The 21451-nt window shown below is 40.0% G+C and overlaps 1 protein-coding gene across 2 annotated transcripts in view; it reads right to left on the bottom strand.

The window, feature by feature from the left end:
- The window catches only part of LOC109447664 (myocardial zonula adherens protein), a 108471-nt gene that overhangs the window by 11703 nt on the left and 75317 nt on the right, over positions 1-21451 (bottom strand). Inside the window, exons 12-13 of one of the 2 annotated variants that reach the window (XM_019732237.3) lie at positions 17311-17411; positions 8396-9356 (exon numbers count right to left, since the gene is read on the bottom strand). In XM_019732237.3, coding sequence (XP_019587796.3) covers positions 9260-9356; positions 17311-17411 — 198 coding nt within the window. In that variant the 3' untranslated portion in view covers positions 8396-9259. Of the gene's footprint in view, positions 1-8395; positions 9357-17310; positions 17412-21451 lie in introns of those variants that run through there. The other variant, XM_088797241.1, reaches the window with a different exon arrangement.

The following is a 21451-nucleotide window of genomic DNA, read 5'->3' as shown; positions in this document are numbered from 1 at the left end:
TTTGATGTTTTTCTTTATTTCATTTAATTTTACTTTTTAACTAGCAAATTTAATGAATATTATTGTGATTGAATAACATCTTTCTATGATTTTTCATATGAATAAACTCACAAACCAGAACAAAAAGGTCCTCAAAAGATCACGTATTGATCTTTGGTAGCGACTACATAGACATTGTAGCTGAGGCCCCTCCTCTCAGTTTAGAAGACAGAATCTTAAACAAGATTTAAAACATCTTCCCCTCCCCACTTGACTTATTTCACTTCCCTTTGACATACTGGCTGAAATTCCACCAATAAAATTATTTGGTTAACAAGGATCTTCCTTTGAGACCATAGGTCCTTCTAGAAGGCTTGTGACCTATCAGTCATTTACACATGAGTGTGAATTTGTTCCAAACAACTTTCTTACAAAAGCTTAGCTGAGGTGATGACTTACACTGAAAGAACGGAATTTGATAGGAGGGAAAGGGAAAAAAGTGGGAAGAATTTTGAGCAATCAGAAAGAAAGAGTAGATCAGAGAGAGTATCACAGCAGTGAGTTTAGGGTAGTAGGAAGACCCCAGAAGACCTCCTCCCCAGGACTTGGAGAATATGTAGGGCAGGCCAAAAGGGACAATGTCAAAACCAAACTTTACTAAGAATTGGTTCAAATCCCATGCTAGAAAGCAAAGCCTCCTATACGTAAATGGACCTCGTCTAATATTTTTCATAAGACATCCAGTACATTGTGTATCATATGTCTGGTTTATTTCATTAATAAAATATGCTTAGATAAATATGTTTGTAATTCTTTTGTGCTTAGGTAAAGATAGTTTACCCATATTTATCAGAAAACAAAAGGAGAGTAAGGGAGGTAATTTGCAAAGTCACTAAAGGGTGAGATTTTATAAATTTCCTTTCAAGGTGGGAGTTGTGCCTTTCATAGAGGGAAAGAAGAACTGGTCTCTACTACAATGTCAGCACACCATATGTCTCACTTTTTGAAGTATAATGTACCTTAGAGACCACAAAATAAAGAAATTGGTGATTGGCAGCAGGATGGAGAAAAGTGACTACCACTCTCCTCTCACAAGACCTGGCCAGAATCAAGTGTCTGGTCACCTTTAATTTTCTGTCTGGCATGAAAAAGAACACAGCTCTGAAAAGCTTTAACCAAGGAGAGTAGAAAGGAAAGAACAAGGGATCCCCATGCAATATATAGTCAGGGGAATTATTGAGAAAAAAAATGTCCTCCTTGATATTTTTTCCCAAAAATTTGGAGGAGAGAAAAGTCAAGCATAGTATAAAGGACCATAAAAGTGATCCAGATCAGAGACTAAAAGGGTGGTGGTGAAATTTATCAATCCCCAACTATGTTTTTTTGGGGGGAGAGGGTTTGCACACCACTAACTTTGTGGCCAATTAACTTCTGTGAGCCTCAGTTTCCTCCTGTTTAAAAGGCGGGTATTGAACCAGACAGACTCCAAGATGCCTTTCAACACTTAAATTATATGATTCTAGGATGATTAATGTTATAATACATTCTTTGGCAACATCTGCATCTATTTAAGCTCATAAATGTTGAGAAGAAATATTTGTTATGCAGTAAACCAGGAAGCAGGTAGCTCCCTTTAAATAAATACTCATCCAACATTGATGAAGTTTCAGGTTTTATCAACCTTTGCTGGACTCCCACAGTTGCTCATATCTTATGAGACTGGATAATGTTTTCAATCACCTAGAAGTCTTGGGCTTAATTTAATTTTTATATCTAATGGATGACAGCTCTGAGTAATTTAAGATTGTTTATAAGGTTAAAAAATCTGAAGTTGTCAAAATAGCAGAAGACAAGCAAACTGTAATGAATGATGTGAGAGAAACGTCATTTCAAGCAGACTGGGGGAAAAGGAATAAGTTTCCTCTTTATAATGCACAGAAAGAAAACATTTGACAATGTAAATAAAGGCTTACAAATTGTGAGTCTTTGGCCACCTCCAATCTACAGATAGATTTGTTTGGCCATTCACAGTTTTTCAAAATTATGAATTTAAGTGACTTTAAGGTGGGCATGTACTTAAATGTGGGTGAGCATTCTCCCCGCCCCCCTCACACCCACCACTCACTCCCATTACCCTACTCCAGACCCTTCCCACCTTTAGCAAGCTTCCAGGCCACCAGGGCATTTGAGTTTGGGTGTATGAGACAAGTACAAATGAAAAATTTTGCCCAACTCTTTCCTTTTCTGAAAGGCTATAATTAATACCACAAAACTTCCTATATCACTAACAGAAGATATATACTTGTTTCAGCAAAGTGTTCTTTACCTCTAAATCTCAAAGTCTTCCTGAGCTTTCTGTGTTCTAAGAATCCCTACAAGGAGTTCTCAGATAATTCATATTTGAGGAGATAATTAGTATCTCCACAGATTATAAACATTATTGAAATTACAGGGTTTTGTTTTTATTTTTGTTTCCCTAGAATCAAGTGTAAAACATGAATTTTAATTCCAAAGGATTAAGCCTTGCCTGGCAGAGGGGTGGGGGGACCAGTTTCCTTGTTTTATAGTCAGACTAATAAGTGCTCTGGTCAAAGCATATAATCCTGTTATTTTGAACAATTCCTGAAGAATTGTTTGCAAGCATCTCAAACAACACATAGGCATTGTTTACAAAGCTTGATAAGGCAATTTTTTTATCTCTACGTAAAACAAAAGTCATTTTACAAGGTCAAAGAAAATAATGAATCTTCATGATCCCTGTGGACATATTAGCATCTTTACAACTGCATTTTCTACTTTAAATTCATATTGAGAATTTTGTAAGGAAAAAAAGTTTAACTTGAGACAGCCCTAATTTCCTTCCCCTCAGCACCCCCCCAAAAATGCTTAAATAAATTTGTGGATACCATAAAGACATTTTATTTTAGCATTGGGCCACAAAGTGACCAGTTAAGTTTTTTCAGGCAGAATGTGTTTTGTTTAGGAGGTGGCAAGTTAAGAGGAAAGGGGAGAATTAAAATATTTGCAAGATGTCATTAATCTCCAGCAAGAGCCCAGAGTTGTTGTTTTTTTCCCCCCTTCATTTCAGAACTAATCCAGCTTTCTGTTATTTGGCTCAGAAAAGTCTTAAATCTGTAACAAGAGAGTTACTTCCTGTTCTCAAGAGTAAGGCTGCCAAAGAAAACATTTACAAGAAAAGTCCCAGGGCCAAAAAATTGCCTACTAATTATTTCTCAACCCCCCACCCCCCACCCCTAATTCAGGAAGGTGAATGCTGTAATGCTATATGTTAAAACTCAAAAGTATGTATTGAAAAATTAAGAGAAAACCCCCAAGAACTGTTTGTCATTTATATTTTATTGCATTCAAATTACATCAGTTTTATGACCCTTGGGCACACATTAATGTTTCTTATAATATTTTGTCCGGAATTCCACAAAGATTATACTGTACCTTTATCAAAATACATTATGGAAGGCTTTACCTGGTACCTTCCCAACTGAGAAGGAGAGAAGTAGCCCATGTCATTTAGGAGCTGACCTAGTACTGCCAGCTAGGCCACAGGGTTGCTATATACTGGCCTGATACTTACAGCAAGGTCTTGGTGTCCTTTTTGGTGATTTATCTATTCAGTGCCATCTCAGCAACCCCTTTGTAGAAACTAACGGACTTTAAAATTCATATGGAAGTACAAAGTACCTAGAATAGCCAAAACAACTTTGAAAAAGAAAACAAAGTTGGAAACTACCAGCTTCAAGGCCTATGATAAAATTAATCAAGACAGTGGGGTATTGGTGTCAAGAGAGGCAACTGGATCAATGTAACAAAATAGTACAGAAATAGAGCTATGCTTATATGGCCAATTGATTTTCAACAATGGTGCAAGAGCAATTCAGTGGAAAATGGGTAGACTTTTCAACACATGGTGCTAAAACAATTGGATATCCATATGCAAAAAAAAACTACTTTGATTTATACTTTTCACCACGTATCAGTAATCTAATTCTGCCTAAAAAATTACCCGCAAATTTAGCAGTATCTCCCTCTGGTTTCTTTGCCTCTGGTTTTTCTTTCCAGAAACACATCTCTAATCACATTTTTGGACTGTTCCTTCCCTGATAAAGTCAAATGAGGTAGCCTCAAATTTGCAGATGAAGAAAAGAGACTATAGTTTATTTTTTTTTCATTATTTTTTTAATAAATATGTCTCTAGTGGGAAGAGTTTATACTTTCTTTTTTCTTTCTTTTTCTCTTTTTTTAAAGATTTTATTGGGGAAGGGGAACAGGACTTTATTGGGGAACAGTGTGTACTTCCAGGACTTTTTTCCAAGTCAAGTTTTTGTCCTTTCAATCTTAGTTATGGAGGGTGCCGTTCAGCTTCAAGTTGTTTTCCTTTCAGTCTTAGTTGTGGAGGGCGCAGCTCAGCTCCAGGTCCAGTTGCTGTTTTCTAGTTGCTGGGGGAGGGGGGGGGCAGCCCACCATCCCTTGTGGGAGTCAAACCAGCAACCTTGTGGTTGATAGGACGCGTTCCAACCAACTGAGCCATCCGGGAGGCAGCTCAGCTCAAGGTGCCGTGTTCAATCTCAGTTGCAAGGGGCGTAGCCCACCATCCCTTGCAGGACTCAAGGAGTTGAACCGGCAACCTTGTGGTTGAGAGCCCACTGGCCCTTGTGGGAATCGAACCGGCAGCCTTAGGAGTTTGGAGCACGGAGCTCCAACCGCCTGAGCCACTGGACCAGCCCCTAAGATGATAGTTTATTTAATCTCCTGCTTACCTAGCCACAAGCCACGTGTTTTTTATTTTTGCCCTACTTTTCTTCTGCACCGTCCAAGTGTCTAATAGGTATCGAAAAAGAGAAAACCCTTGGGTTTACAAATATGCATGGTGTAACGCCTCCTTCCGAGTAATTACTAGTAATAATAGTAGGTATCGATTATTGGCATGTCTCTGGTACAGTTCTGGGACACTTTTCCATGTTATTTTATGTTATCTGCACAGCATGCCTATGTGGGGGATGCAATTCCATTTACTTCCTAGGCAAAGCTGTTTACTGAGGCACTGAGCGTCAGAGAGCTGAAGTGACAGGACCAAGTGAGTATCACAATTCAGTGGCTGACCTGGGATTGACTTCAGGTTTCCCACCCATGTTCTGGAATCAGACAGGCCTTTGAGTTTGAGTTTCAAATGCCTTATCCACAAAATGGTGGTAGTATTCTGTGCCTACCTCAGTAATCTTGGTCTCCTTTACTTCTTTCAGCTGAGGCTCTGTCTGGAATACTTTTCGTTTGTAGATTTCTTCATGCTCACCGAAGTTTGGAATGGTCCTCTACAAATTATGGTGTACCCCCAAGGCACTTACATTACTAGAGAGACAGAAAATGGATGTGACGATCTTCCATTAGATGTAAGAGTAGCAAAGAGGGGGCCAAAAAGAAGTACTCCTAGGATACAGAGACAGCCAAAGATCAAGAGGAGCTGGAGTCACTGGGAAAGGCCTGGAGAGGAAAAGGATCTGTCGGTGCATGTCTTTGTCCCTAGCACTGGCACACAGGACGTGGCATGTGCTGGTTGAACTGACCTGGGCCTCTGAGTCTGGATGTCAAGGAAAGCACCGTGGTCAGATGTAGCCTGAGCCAGGACAGGAATAAATCTGCCCTTCCTGTCACATCTCCCACCCTACCTCTTGTCCTGGGGACTACTCTGGATTTCCTAGAGCAGGCAGATGGCATTTTCTGGGGAGAAAGTGGGTGCCCAGAGTAGACGTACAGACCAGCTCAGGGTCAGCCTTGGTTAGCGTGCCCTCTAATGGAGTGACCATCTCATATCACCCAACTCCAAGCACTTCCCCAATGTTGTTCCTCTCTCTCTCCCTGCCTGGCTCTGAAATCTGCCCTCTGGGGCATGTCCCTCAGATTCAAACGCCATCCCAGGCACGTGACGTGATTTTGTTTTCTCTCCATAGCTGGATCACTAAGCAGCAGGCTCTCTGACTCCAGGGCCCTGGGGCACACCTGTTCCTTCTGAGCCCATTCCTGTTTCGTGTCGGCTGCCCAGGAACTCTCTGGGCCTTCGGGAAGGGTGCAGGCCTACAGCTCACACCTGCAGTCCCTGAGCTCAGGTATCCAAGGCAATATCCTGAAGGAACTTTTCTCACTGCCTGTTTGTGGGACAGGTCTGCCTCAAGCAAACATTTAAACCCTCCATTTCTCATCCCCAGTGCTGGCAAAGGGGTCAGCACACCACATTCTCATCCTGTTGGTGAGAGTTTCAATGGATTCAAATTTCCACAGACCAAATTGGACCATGCGCACCAAAAGACTTAGACGTGCGTAACTTTTGACCCAGCAATTCCTTGTCTAGGAATTTTCCTGAGAAAATAATTAGCCAAGTGTACAAAGACATGTGTAAGATATGGTTCATCAGAGGATTGCTGAAAAAGGAGTAAAGACAACCTCCAAAATTCCAACAATGGGGAATGGATTGAGTAAATCATAGTACATCAATAAAATGGAATCCGATAATTGTAAGAAACAACGGTGTAGCTAGATGTAAAGAATTATCATAAGTGAAAAATGGTTACAAGAGTATGTGATAATAGGTAGCATTGAGTACTTATTACACGCCAAGCACTGTTCTAAGAACTTCAAGGATATTAACTTGTTTAATCTTCACACCAACCCCACTTAGGAAAAAACTGTCACTGTCCCCATTTTACAGGGGCTTGAAGAGGTTCTGTGATTTGCCCAATGCACACACTAGTGATGGAGCTCAGCAGACACCAGATTCCACCTCCCTAAAAACCATGATTCTGCTTCTCAGAATAGGGTTATATTTGTTTTAAAAACAAAACAAAATAAATGGAGTGTGTGTGTGTGTGTGTGTGTGTGTGTGTGTGTGTAAGAAAGTCTAGAAGGACTGGAATGAAAATATTGAAGCATTATTATAGGATATTCTTATTTTTTTATTTTAAAAATACTATATATATATATATATATATATATATATATATATATATATATCGCTGTTTTTCATTTCAACAGAATAGCTTTACTATTAATATGAGAGTTCTTTCTCCCAGTTCTATACATTACCCATGCTCACGAGGAGTTGAAGCATGTAAGTCTTTCATATGGTGGGTTGGAAGGTCCACTAGAGTTAATTTTGACAAAGGATCAAGAAGAATTATCTCTATTTCTTTCAGTTTCAGTCGGTACTACTTAGGAACTTTCTTTGTCTTTCTGAATAGTTCAACTAATATGGAGAATTCTCCACATGTTGAGAATACAAAAATACAAAAGGCCCAGATAGAAACCACCTTTAATGCTATAGAATGATCCCTGGCATTCTTTGAATGTAAAATTACTTGCTAATTTTTTGGGTTTCCTTTATCTTTTCTTTATCTTTTTGGGTTCCTTTATCTTTTCTTTATCTTTTTGGGTTTCCTTTATAGTTTTCTTAAAACTATGCTAGTTTTAAGAAAAAGAGAACAGAGGGAATGTGGTGGTACTTGCAGAGCAGTTTTGATTTCTGCCTCGGTCTCATTAAAACTGACGTTCTTTGTACCACTGCATTTCATTTAGAAATGGCTTCCAGATCAGCTACTCTAGGGGCCTCGGGGCTCCCGGGACCCTCTGCCACTCTGAGTCCAGCTTCCCTCTCCTGGCCCAAGGACTGCCTTTTTCTGAAATGCTCCTTTTTTCAGGATTTGCCCAGGGCATGGTTTCTCACCACCAGAACGCCTCCATGAGTGAAGGGAACCAGGAGGCAACAGTGCTTTAAAACAAACCTGCAGAATGATAGCACACCCCCTTCTGCACTCAGCACCCACAGTGTCTCTGTGTGGACACCTCATTGGACACTCACATCAGGCTGTCAGGTAGCTGTGATGATCCCAAGTTTTTAGAAGATGAAGTTGATATTCAGAGAGCGTTGATGACTTGCCCAAGGTCCCAAGTCATCATAACTTGCACAATCACCATTTAAATATAAATTTGGCTTCAAAAATACACTTTTTTTTTTTCTCTTTACATTATCCTGACTCACAGGGATTTACCCAGCTGAGCTGTTTTGCTGTCTTTCCCTAGGTTTTTTTGAAGTGTGACAGTAAGGGTGTAGGGAGTTTGGGCACAAGGATAGGTGATATTTTTAAAGTGAAAACTATTTTTGTATTTTATAACCATGAGTACATCTTACTCTTTTCAGAAGGTAGGTTAACTAGCTAAATTTCAGAGTTTAAATACACACACACACACACACACACACACACACACACACTATCTTACGGTTTATAGATGCTTCTATGGGCTGCACTGATTGAAAGCTCACTGTGCCCTGACTTTGACACTCACTCTAGAGTCCGATTCCACTTTCTATCCCTTGTTCGTGGTCCTGGCTGAAACACAGAGACAACATCAGTAGAACAAAATATATGGCATTTATTAAACATGTGACATAGGTTATAATATCAAAGTAGAGCATGCATGAACAAATTACTCATTCATTTCACAAAAACACCAATCAATACTGAAAACATGAAATGATTAAATTTCCACAACATTAAAAAATTGTCTTTCAGTTAAAGTGAGAAAGAAAGAAAGAAAAATCACAGGTCGAATAAATACAGTGATTTCAGCTGGCTCCATAAAGGCATAAGGCACAAATTAAACCAAGGAATTAGCACACGAGACTGAAGCGTGTGTGCCCGCACGAGAGCCATCTTCAGTAGCAGTTGCCACAACCCTGCGCACATCCTCGGCACCGAGAGGAGACAGCATGCTGGGATCCTTCCCTCCCAGGGTCAAGTTTCCCCAGGTGCCCATGGTCCTGTGGACAGGCTTCTCTGTGCCAGAGAAACACTGCCTCTAATACTTTTATGGGTAAACAAAGCTTTCATACAGTAACAAATGATCCTGGCATGGATAACATGTAATTTCAAATGAATTTCCTTTTCCCTCCCAACTGAAGTCTAGAAAAACAGAAAATAAATCGTGAGGAAATGCTTCTGACAGGACTTCAGTGTCCACATGGAAAACTAACGATGGCCCAGTACAGCCTGGTAAGCTGGTTGCGTGTTTGAAATGTGACCTTGTAAACGTCTCTCTTGCCCACCCCCTCCACCTCCACTTTCCTTCATGTTTTAAGAAATGGATGAGAACCTCGGTAATTTCCATTCTGTCTTAAACTGTGTATATGAAGAAGCAACAGTCACCCTTTCCAGACTTCAAGCCACAGACTTACAGGGCGTTTGTCCGTCTGTAAAAAGTGCAAGTCTCTGAGTGCCTAAGTCAGAGTTTTCTTCATGGTTAACTCCAGGACTCGTGCATATGGGGCATAGCCCCTGGAAGGCATTGCGATTTCACGGGTCCGATCTGTTTGGCTGAGAAATGAGAAAAGGCAGGTCAGGAAGATAAAACAAAACTCTCCATTCTCGTGGATAAGACAACTCTAAGAAATGGTTTTTCAACACTTAAAAATAGACTATAATAATACAGTTGAATGTTTCATTTAAATGTTACAAAAAGGACCATTATTTTTAGCAACTTTTAAAGGTTTAGCACGTGCTAGGCATCGATGATTCAGAAAAATATAAAACATGCATTGAAGGAACTCATAATTTGGTGGGGAAAATTTGTACATAAACAATTTTAATATGATACATGGGCTACTATAATAGAGACATAAAGAGGCGTGTTGAGTATTTTCCATTTGCCCATTCAGATCTACTCTCCCTCTTCTCCACCTCACTCTGCGCCCTGGGAAGCTGACCTGAAGGTCGCCATCAATGGGCTCCCCCACTTTTAGCTTTCAGTTGGTTTTGACTGGGACGTCGTAGCAGGGGATGAGAAAATGGAAGGATAGAGAGGTCAGGACATTTGTTCCCTCCTAGTCCGGCGGCGGCTTGCTCTATTCCTCTAGCAAAGGCCCTCAGCTACAGCCCTTCCCTCCATCTCTCCCACCGGCTTTCTTCCCCTGCTTCTTCAGGTACAGGCTGATAACAGCTCCCACTGTTACTATCTCCAGAGTACGCCATTGTCCCTTGGTTATTTCCCTTAAAGCTGCCCAAACCTTTGTAAATAGTTCTTTCATTTAAGTTTCTTCAATCTCCCCTTCCTGGCAGGACCCTGAGAAGCACAACATTTAACATATTATGGGCAAACTGAGGACAGAACAAGTTAGCATCACTTGGAGGGCATCGGGAAATTCACAAGGGAAGGTGAATCTTGAAAGATGCCTGGGCATTCCTCAAGTAGGCAAAGAGGAGATGGGCATTCCAAGCGGAAGGGACAGTATGTGCAAAGGCAAAGAAGGGTGAACACAAAGGCCATGGGGTGGAGGGGAGACAAGTTTGGTACAACCAGAGCAAAGAGTTCATAATGGAAAGTAGCAGAAGATGAGGCTGGTGGAAGAGGGCCCTGTGTGCTCTGCTAAGGAGTTCAGAACGGGTCAGGAAGCCACTAAAGTTTTTAAGGGGGCAGAGGGGACATGATATGCTCATATTTTTATTCTAGCAAGATTCCTTGGTACTACTGAGGACTGACTGCAAAGGACTCAGTCTGGAGGCAGAAGCTCAGTTAGGAGATTTTTTTTGCTATTTAGGAGGTGAGAGAGCGATGGCGAGAATGTGAATTCTAACAGTAACACTGGAGGTGAAGCAGCAAGAAAAGGTTTGGAAGATATTTAGGAAGTAGGCTTAATAGGACTTAGTGACACAGATGGAAACATATCCCATTTTTTTCCCTCCTGGACATATAATACAACTACATTTCCCAGCCTCCCTTGCAATTCAGTGAGCCAGTGACTAAATGGGCAGAAACCATTTACAGTTGACCCCTGAACAACATGGGTTTGAACTGATAAATCCATGAGTAAGTGGACCGGCGCCATTCAAACCCGTGTTGTTCAAGAGTCAACTTTTTCAGTCAGCAGTTGGGAATCCATGTATGCAGTGGACCAACTTGCTATATGTGGATTTTTGTCTGCACGGGGGTTGGTGCCCCTAATTCTTGCATCATTCAAGGATCGACTGTATATTACTTTCAGATTTAGTTTGTAAAAGCGTTCTACATAATTGTCTATGCTTTCTCTCTTCCCTTTCATGCAGAGAGTGCAGTGGAAGACCCAAGAGGACTCCAAAACCCAGGTTGAGTTGATAGATGGAAGAATCCTGTGTTCCCGAATGACCGTGTGGAATAAGACCCATGCCAACCATGGACGGTGGTGTGAAAATTCAGTCTTTACTGTGCTAAACCACCAGAATCTCTGGGTTGTCTGTTACAGCAGCTACACTCCTTACCCTGACTGATGCAGTGACCAACTGTGTAGATGAGATATAAGACTCAACCCCCTTTCCCCTAATTTCCCATGACCAATCGTACAACAAGTCATAAGGAATCCACCTCCCTAAATACTGGTTTGTCATCTGTCCTCTCTATTTCCTCAGCCACTGCCTTAGTTCAGGCTCTCATAATTCATCTTTGAATATTGGAATACTCTCCTAAATGGTCTCCTTGTCTTCAGTATTGGCAAAGTCTTCCTCTCCCTGAATCCACTGTCCATTTTGCTGTCAAGGATATCTTCCTAAAAAAGAGCATTATTACTGTTCTTGAAACCCTTTGAAGTCCCCCCATTGCTCTCTGGATGAAGTTGAAACTCCTCTGCATGGTCTAAAGGCCTTTTACTATCTCCTGTTATATCTCCTGTTTGGCCTTGCTATGCAACACACAGTTCTCATCATTTACCGCACTGCTGCATACGTCTTTGCCAATGTCATGCTGTCCCCTCCACCTTGAATGCTTCCCTAATCAAATGGATCTGATGAATTCCTGCTTATATTTCAAGACTCAAACCAAACATCACCTCCTCTATGACATTTCCCCCTGCTCCTTGCACCAGCGATAGAAACGATCCTTCCTTTCTTTATGCACTCACACTTTCCTTGAGCAGTGCTGCTCAATTTCCTGCTTCCCAAAGGTTCATTTTGGCTAAACTTCCCCCATCAGTAATACCTCCCATTACCCTGCACTGATTTTCAACTAAAGAGTAGTAGGGAGACAGCTTCTTAATGAGGTCTATTAGAAGATTGGGAGTAATTTTAAACTTCACATGTCTCTCCCCAGAGATTCAGTATGTCCTTTTCATGCTCACCACTCCACCCTCCCCATATACACCTTGAAAATGACTGCCCCACCAGCTTCTGACACACCACTGGAAGCATCTTGAACCCATTAATCATGCATTTGTCTCCTCTGCTTGGTGTATTTCTTGAAGGGTGAAAACCATTGCTCACCCATCTTCATAACTCCAGAAGCTCACTCAGGCCAAGCACAGAACTCTCATTGCACATACAGATGACAAAGGAAATCAGAGGATGACAAAGGAAACCAAAGGGATTTTGAGAAGTGGTCAAAGTGTCACCTACCACACAGAGGAAGCCACAGGATCTGGCAACTGAAGAGTCCCCAGTGACCTCACCAGGCCGTTTAGTGGAATGCCAGGGACAGAAGCCAGATGGCAATTTCTGCCAACTACTGTGAATATTCCACATAACAGAAATGGTCTCTGGTGACAATATCCTAAAAGCCCATAAAATGCAGAAATATTTATAAAGGTGGACCTTCTGGATTTCAACAGCTCTCATATCCCAAAAAGAGGTGAGGTATTTTATTTAGTTGATCAGTAGGAAACAAGATTTCAAGAATGCAAATAATTTCAACCTCATAATTGAAATTCGACCATATTTTTTAACACATTAAGGCTATTGTTAACCTTTTATGAATCCATAAAGGGGCAGTTCCCCTGTGGGAAACAATAGCAGAATCAGCAACTAAAGCTTTGACAAAAGCTACTTTGTGTTCTGGTCTCTACAACAGAAATTTGAAAATGTAGGCATTTTAAAGGGCTTACTATGTGCTAGGAACTTATGTCCACAGGGAATATTTTTCATTAAATTGTACCTATTAAGAAATAATTTATGAGTTTCCTGGAAACTAAGTTTCACTTGGGGAAGGAGAAAGAAGTCTCTTCTTTCGGTTTTTTGTTTTTCACTTTTCTCTGTGAACTAAGGTTAGCTGACCTGAAATTGCTCTCAATGGCTTTAATTAACATATAGCAAACATTTTGAAGCAAACTCTTCAGTCTTTTGTTTAAAGATAGGTGTTTAAAAGCCCCTGAAGTCACAGTGAATACCTTCTCACCTCTCCCCTCTCTCCTTGTTCTATTAAGAGATCTCTGCTCTCTAGAAACTCACGTAACACAGAGATTAGATCAAGGAGGGGAAGAATTTGAGGAGGAGGAGTTGGAGGCAGATGGTACTGATTAGACATAAACGACACTAGTCTCAAGCAGGCTGGTGGCAGTTGGAATGGAAAAGTATGAAGCAAAGCATGAAGAAAGAAGACAGCACTGTATGAGTGAATTAGTTTAGGAACAAATAATTCAGGCTCAAAGGTGACTGCAGTGTATTGAATTTAGGTAACTGGGAAACTTAGCAAAACAAAACTATGAAAACGTGGTCATTGCACTGGGGACATTATCCCTGTATCTCACTTAATCATCTCAGCAAGCTTCTGAGGGAATTATTATCAAAATTTTGCTATTCTAAGTGTGGAAACTGAGACACAAAGAGGTTAGGAATTTGCCCAAAGCTATAGATGTAGCAAGAGGTAGATCCAAGACCCAAATCCAGATCTAACTTCCAGCCAGTGTTCCTAACCCCCACTAAGAGAAATCATTTAGATGAAAAAAATTGACTCACTCAGCAACAGACAAGGTGAATATGAAGATCAAGCAGACACCAGCTGAGCGTGCTCAGCAGGCAGCCAGAAAGGAGGACTTATCACAAAAGAGAGGTTGAATTACAGGGTGGCTCAGCCACAGGGAGGCAAGAGGTAACACCACGAGACTGGATGCCACCTTTGCAGAAGCTACTGTAACCAATACAGAACCATGAAGAGTTCCCGTGGTCTTAGAGGAAAAAGAGGAGCCATTGAAATAGATGGAGGACAGGCCAGGGAAGTAGGAGAGAGAAGTCCTACAAGGGAAAGAAGTAGACATTCTTCTGCTTAGGAAGAACTGTCAGATGCTACAGAGGGATGGCTCCAATCAACAAATATTAAGTGCCTACCATGTGTGAGGCACTATTCTAAGTCCCAGGGAGACTGCAATTAGTGAAATGGATAGAAATCCCTGCGAACATGGAGCTTACATTCTAGTGGGGAGAGAGAGATAAATAATAAACATAAAGAAGTAAAACATTCAGCGAGAAATGCTTCTTCCTAGTTCTGTATTAAATAAATAAATCATATTATAAAACAGGTCAGCTGCCTAAGTCCCCAGTTGCTATGTACCTTTTATTTATTCACCCAACCAATGTTTAGTGAGCATCAAGTAAATGCTAGACCAGGGATGGTAGCCTACGGTCCCTGTCCACAGGGGTACACAGCATTGGCAGGGACAGGTGAGATGCGGGAAGGGGTAAGAAAAAGGGCTTGATAGCTCTGCAAGAAAGAAAAGGCTGATTTCATTTAGTTCAGCAATACATAAAAATAAAGCAGCTCTAACAATCACTATTAGCTGTAGCACAGCATTATAACCCTTGCAGGTCTAAGGACAAAGGAGTCATTGGTGCCAGGTGTGCCTGGGACATGCTGGGACCACTCTGATGTCCCAGCTGACAGACCTCATCATCTACTGGGCCTTCCAGTGTTTTATGCAGTATCTAGAGGGTTTCAAACCACCAATAGTTTAATTGAAGAGCTCAGTGCATACTAAAGCCCTGTATACTTGATTAAGCTATTAATACATTTAATAAAATCAGCAATAACCACCAATAAAAATTAAGTTAATGGAATTGCCTTCGCACACTCAAATTCACTTCTATTTGATAGTGTCTTACATGTAAAATCAGAGTTTTTATTTAGTTCATATAATAATAGCTATTGTCTATTAAGGGGTTAACTTCGGTCTAGTTATGCTACATACTGTATATACATTTTCATGTAATCCTCATAGCAACCCTATGAGATTTGATATTGCCATCTTCCTTCCATTTTAAGAGATTAAGTAGCTTGCCCAAAGTTGTGCTCAGTTGACAGCTGGCGGGGCAGGGAACCCCAGCAGCCTGAGGTTCCCCAACTGGGCTAAACTGCAGGGTACTTTGTAGGAGAAGAACAGATAGTAAGAACAAAACTCTTCTGAATCAATGAGACTTAATTCAATACTTTCCTTGATCTACAACATTTTGGAAGAGGCTGTTCTAAAAATATTCTGGAAAACACCATGGAATCTTTCATTACTTAGATGCAATTTTGAAGTCCAAGTAAGAACCAGGAATTTCGTTAGACTGTATGCAGCACCATTCAGCAACTCTCTATGTATTGAGTATTTTAAAACCACGAATGTACCACCCCAGGACTCAGAAGGCCTGGTCCTAATCTTGGTTGCATGGCTGCCAGTCAATCACTTTGTCTCTCTGAGCCTCAATTTTTGTATCTATAAAACATGGGATTAAACTAGACCAGGAGGTTCTAATTTGTTTTGACCATATAAAAAAAATAACAAAACAGCTTGTTTTTGTTATTCAAACAAAAACTTATTTGAAATCCAACATATAAAACACACTAAAAGCTGAGTTTTCCTCAGGTTGTTTACTTTTTTGTATGCAAGAGGGTCTCCACAGGTCAGCTCTTGCTAACCTCCACACCCTCAGAGACCTAGCACAGAGCAAGGCAGTTCCAAGAAGCGCAGGTGGAAAACTACTGCCCTGAATTGTCTCTAAAGACCCCATGCTCCTCACCACCCAGACTTGCATGGCGCCTGTCACATAGTAGGCACTTAATAAATATTTGTGAGGAAACGAATGAAATATTATTCTGCCTTTTCGGAAATACGGATATGTAGTTTTCATTTCCTCTGCTGATTGACCTAGGTAGTTAAAGTGCTAAGATGGATCCTGGGGGAAACCAAATGTTACATTTATGGAAAAGCTGCTTTTAGATACTGAAGTGGCTTCCAAGTTCACCGTGGCCATAAGTTAAGGGTCTGTCAGCACTTCCATTATGAAAACCGCTTTGTGGTTTCATAACTTCACCATAAAAGTTTGCTTCAGGCTATCCTTCGGCATACAAATTGAAAACCTTGTTTTAAGCCAAAATGTGGGAATTAGAAAACAAACAATTTATTGGTTTCAGACATAGTTTTGTACCCGTCTTAGCCAAACAAGATTTATTACGTGGGCAATTAGAGTGGACTAAGCCACTTGGTTCTTGAAAAATAAAAAAGGAGGGAAATGGCCAACTATTTATATTTCAAAAGGAGTCCCTGGACATGATCAATCATTCCTTTTGGCTATATTTTTATTATGTACTTTGTACCCCACATGGATGAGACCTGGAGTCTATTTACATATTCTTTTCCCTTTTTTCTTTCTTAACATTTTCTATGAATTATATCAGAATGATGAAATTGCCTTATTTTTACCAGAAAGCAAGCAATGTAAATGAGAACAACATGACTTTGTGACTTTGGTTACCTAAATCACAAGGTACATGTAATCGGCGTCCTTCTTATACATTTGTTTTATGCCCTCTTTGGGCCAAGCACAGTTTTGAGCACCTAGGGATGGTGGGTTAGTTACTGATTCACAGGCTCTAATCTTACTAGGGAAAGACCCAGGCGTAGGCATGTGGAGCAGCTTCACACCGAACACCTCAGTCCTGTTGCTCAGAAGTACAACTGAATGAAGCAGACTACGGTCATTGTATATCTGAATACATGTTTGAAACACATAATTTATTTTAGAATCTGATCCAGTGCTTGACAATATTCTGTTATGCTGCTGGAGAACAGATGAATTTTATTCAAGATGTAGACTCTCCCTCCCCTACGTTACCAAAGCATCTCACAGGTTCCTCTCACACTATTGTAAATAACTGCCCAATATCTGTCTCCCCCTCCAGAGTGCACTCTGGGACAGGAACTAAATCTCATTCTCCATATCATAACTGCCTGGCACACGGAAGGTACTCAACAGATGTTTGCTGAATAAATGAATGAACGAATGAACAAATGAATGAAGGAACAAATACATGCCCTAACTGATAGGGCCAATTTCTCTCTGAAGCGCCTTCCCCAGATCTCTCCTTGGCATCCCTTCTGCCCTGCACAATGCCCCTGCTCCCACAGAAACTAGTCAGACGCGTCAGCAGCCACCACTTATCTTTGCAGAAATATTTTTGATAGAAAGAATGCAATTCTGGTAATAACAGCCCAATAAAGTATTTTCTTATGTCAAAGAAGAATTTGAGTCAGAAAAACAGGAAATTCCTAAATACCTGGGTAGAAGATCACAGCCCACTCCAATCTCTCTGGTTTCCACTTCAGACTTGGGTTGAGTTTCTGTTAAATAGTCCAACCTGCTTTGTAGTTCATTATTCTAGAGAAGAGGGAAAAAGTACTTTTAGTAAAGCAAATATGTCCCCCCACAAATATGCATGATCCAGTTCATGTGTATTATCAGACTTTCCCCCATGACATGGACATCGCAATGTATTTACTGAGCACCTCTTATACAGTAGGAATTGAAGAAATATATCAATTGAATCCTTACAGATAGCTTTCTCTGCATGTACACACATATGTATCCAATTTTACATAAATGGAAACAAAATATCCTAATCTATACATAAATCTGTTTTTCTCTTAACAATTTGTTGTGAATACCTTTCCACATTTATTAGTTTTCTTTTTATGTCAACAAACTATTTTAATGGGTTCATAGCATTCCATTGTATACATGTCCATTATTTATTTAACTACTCTCTTATTGATGGGCATTTAGATATTTAATACTTTTTTTGCAATTATAAATAAGGTACAGCTCAACTTTTAATACTCCCTTATTAAACTATAAATTGAGTAAGTCTATTAATTTAATTTAGTGGGAAATACCTCTATAACTTAATAATTAGTATTTCATAGGTGTGGAAAATTCAGAATCTCAAACATATAAAGTAGAACAAGCTCCTTGGGATTAAAATTAGCATTCTAAATAGATTTTTTTTTTTCCAGGCCAGGGCCAAACATTACGTAGGTTGATTATTAGATGCTCAGGAGTTGGAAATTTGCCCCATGGGGGAAATGAAGGAAAAAGAAGCAAAAAAGTTGAGGATATTAGAATGAAAACAGATGAAGTGATGGTGTCTGAAATCAAAGGGCAAAAACATACACAAAAAATTCATAAAGAGGTTAACAGTGGTTATCTCTGTATATTGAGGTTTTGGGAATTTTTTTTTAAAGTTCTATATTTTCCTGTAACGCTAGACTCAATTGTCATGAGGCAATGACCATATCTATCTTCCTGGCTGTATCCTTGAAGCACGGCATGTAGGAGGTGCAAGAAATATTTACTGAATAAATAGCATATTATTTGCATAACTAGAAAATGATTAAAGCACTTATCTTCTTTTTAAATTGGAGCTGAAGCTGAAGCACTATTCTAAGGCATTACATAGTACATGAAAGTTGAAAAGTTCTAAGGAAACAGAGGCTCATTTGTTTGAAAGAAAGAATGTGGGTTACAGCTCAGTAGCTCCTGCTCTGAATGGGGGATATCAAGAGCAAAGCAGCAGCTCTGATACAAGCTTGTGTTCTGTAGGACATAAAGGACTATGGACTCTTTCTAATAAATGGGAAATGGTGTAAAGGAAGAGAATGCATTCCAGATTCCCTAGCAGCTGACAAGCCATGACAGATCTATAGACTCTGAATCTATCACCTGATACTCAGTATGGAAGAATAGTGCTGGCTCACTGCCAGGGGTACATCAATATTCTCTCTCTCTCTCTCTTTCTCTCTCTCTCTCTCTCTCTCTCTCTCTCTCTCTCTCTCTCTCTCTCTCTCTCTCTCTCTCACACACACACACACACCCCTTCCCTGGCAATATCTGGACTCTCCCATTCATAAGGAAAGAGAAAGGCAAAAGAGGCCTGCCCTTTAACAAGTTCCAGCAATTCCATTTTGGTGCAGACTTTAATCATTAGGATGTCACAGAATGCTGGGTCCACCACCTGTATAGTTAGGGGCATAGAAGACAAGGTTAGCAAATATGTCTCAACTGGCACACAGTGAATAGTGGACAGGTTAGCCCCGAATCCTTTGTTCTATTTCATAAGAATTCTATGTGTACACATTGGATACTCACTGAAGCACTGAAATGAAAAACTTGTAAAAATGTAATGCAATCAGTAAAACAAACAAAACCAACAGGATCTACTATGTATCAGATAGTGTGTAAAAGTAGGTGAGGGAAAGTAGCCAGCAGTTAAAACAAATAAAGCTTGATTTGCAACCTTTGAGAAGCTCCGTCTTGTGGGGGTACAGACAACTAAGAAGAAAATAACAGAACAAAGTGGTAAATCCATGTCAGAAGGACCCACAGAATATTAAGGGGGAATTCAGAGGAGATGCCTATCTCAAGATTGGGAGAAGGACTGAACTGTAAGTGAAGATTTCCTGGAGTTAAGCAAGGGAAACAGAGTAAAAGAAACAAAGGGGATGAGTATTCCAGAATTGTGGAAACATACCAGCTTGAGAAAAGGCACTTTACTGCAGTATACAGGTGGGCAGGAATGAGTTATAAAGGGCTGCATACATAAGCCATTACAAACATCTTACACCCAATCCTATGAGACCATGATCAACACTGGACTTTATTTTGATCACTTGTGCTCTCAAGTTAAAATATGAGAGAAAATAAAACTACAGGCAGGAAAATCAGTCAAAGAGGTCATTAAGATTTTCCAGTTAAAAGAGTGAGAGCTGTACTTCTAGTGCAGAAGAATTAAGTGCTTAACAAACAAGTCCTCTTGCAAAGAATAACTATGAACTCCGGACAAAGAAAAAAGATAAACAGATTGAACAAAGACAGGCAAGTTTTAAAGGGGAGGTAAAACTTGGGGCAAGTGACAAGCATAGAATGGCTTCTCCGTGATTTGCCTGAAGCAATAAAATCATGGTAGTGGCAGCAGAGACACAGTAAAAATTCAATAGAAAGGTCATCCCTCTAGTAGACTAAACAAGGAGAAAGAGTGAGTGCAGGATAACCAGGGCTACCAAAATTAAGGGGGAAGCCAAAAAGGAGACGTTGGAAATCTTAAATTCTGCGTATAGACTCAGCCCACCTCTGGCAGACCGCTGACCCATGCATGTGTGGGGCAAATTGAAAAATGTTTGTAGCCACAGGTCAAAGAACTGAACTTCAATCTGAGTCATCACCCACCCACTACAAGCACAGCAGGTTGTAATTGGGTCTAACCAAATTCATCACCTTCTAAAGCAAACCTCAAAGCTCCTCAGAACAACTTAAAAGAAAATCCAAAGTTTCTACAGCAAAACATTTACAATGTCCAGATTAGAATCCAGAATTAGTTGACATGGAAGAGCTAGGAAAGTGTGACCCATTCCCAAGGGAAAAGAGAACCACCAGATGCCAATCTTCAGGCGACTCAGATGTGGGAATTTTCATACAAGGACTTTAAGACAACCATTTTAACTATGCTGAATGAGGTAAAAGAAAAATATGCTTGTAATTGATGAGATCATCTTTTTAAATCAACAGAAAGAAATAGAAAATATAAAAAAGAACCAAATGGAAATTTTAGAACAGAAAAACACAAAGCCTGAATTAAAAAAAAAGAAATAACTAGATTGACTCACGAATGGAGATGACAAAGGAAGAAGTCACTAAACGTGAAGACACATTAATAGAAATAGTTTAATCAAACTAAGATAAAGAAAGCAAAGATTGAAAATAAGTGGAACTTTATAGAACCTGGGACAATTTCTAAAAACCTAATATAGGGGTACTGAAATCACAGAAGGGAAAGAGAGAGAAACTAGAGCAGAAAAAGATATTCAAGAAATAATGGCCAAAAACATCCAACTTTGGTAAAAACATAAATTTACAAATTTAAACTTGGAAAATCCCAAAGGGGTTAAGTTCAAAGAGATACACACTTTGGCACATCATAATCAAACTACTACAAACCATAACTAAAGATAAATCTTGAAAGTAATCCTGTATAGGTGAACAATCATTTGAATTACCACAGATTTCTCATCAAAATCTATGGAAGCCAGAGGACAGTAAGTACTATGAGAAACTGCCAATTTAGAACTCTGGATGTTTCAGTAATGATGGTGAAATAAAGACCTTACTTGCAGATAAGAGACACAAAGTGTATTTGTCACCATCCAACCTGCACTACATGAAATGCTAAATAAGAGTTCTTCAGGCAGAAAAAGAGATGATTTCAGAGAGAAACTCAGATTTTCAGAAATGAATGAAGAATATAAGAATAGATAGTATATGAGTAAATGTGAAAGGCTATGTTTCCAAAGAAAACCACATTTAATATTTGGCATATTTCCTCTTGGGCCTTTATTATCCCCCATCCTCTCATGTGTAATTGGATT

The sequence above is a fragment of the Rhinolophus sinicus genome, chromosome 3 (assembly GCF_057876585.1).
Source record: "Rhinolophus sinicus isolate RSI-liver-muscle chromosome 3, RSI-T2T, whole genome shotgun sequence".
In the NCBI taxonomy this organism is placed as follows: Eukaryota; Metazoa; Chordata; class Mammalia; order Chiroptera; family Rhinolophidae; genus Rhinolophus; species Rhinolophus sinicus.
The sequence above is the reverse complement of the archived record's forward strand: the minus strand, read 5'-3'. Positions and strand labels throughout refer to the sequence as shown.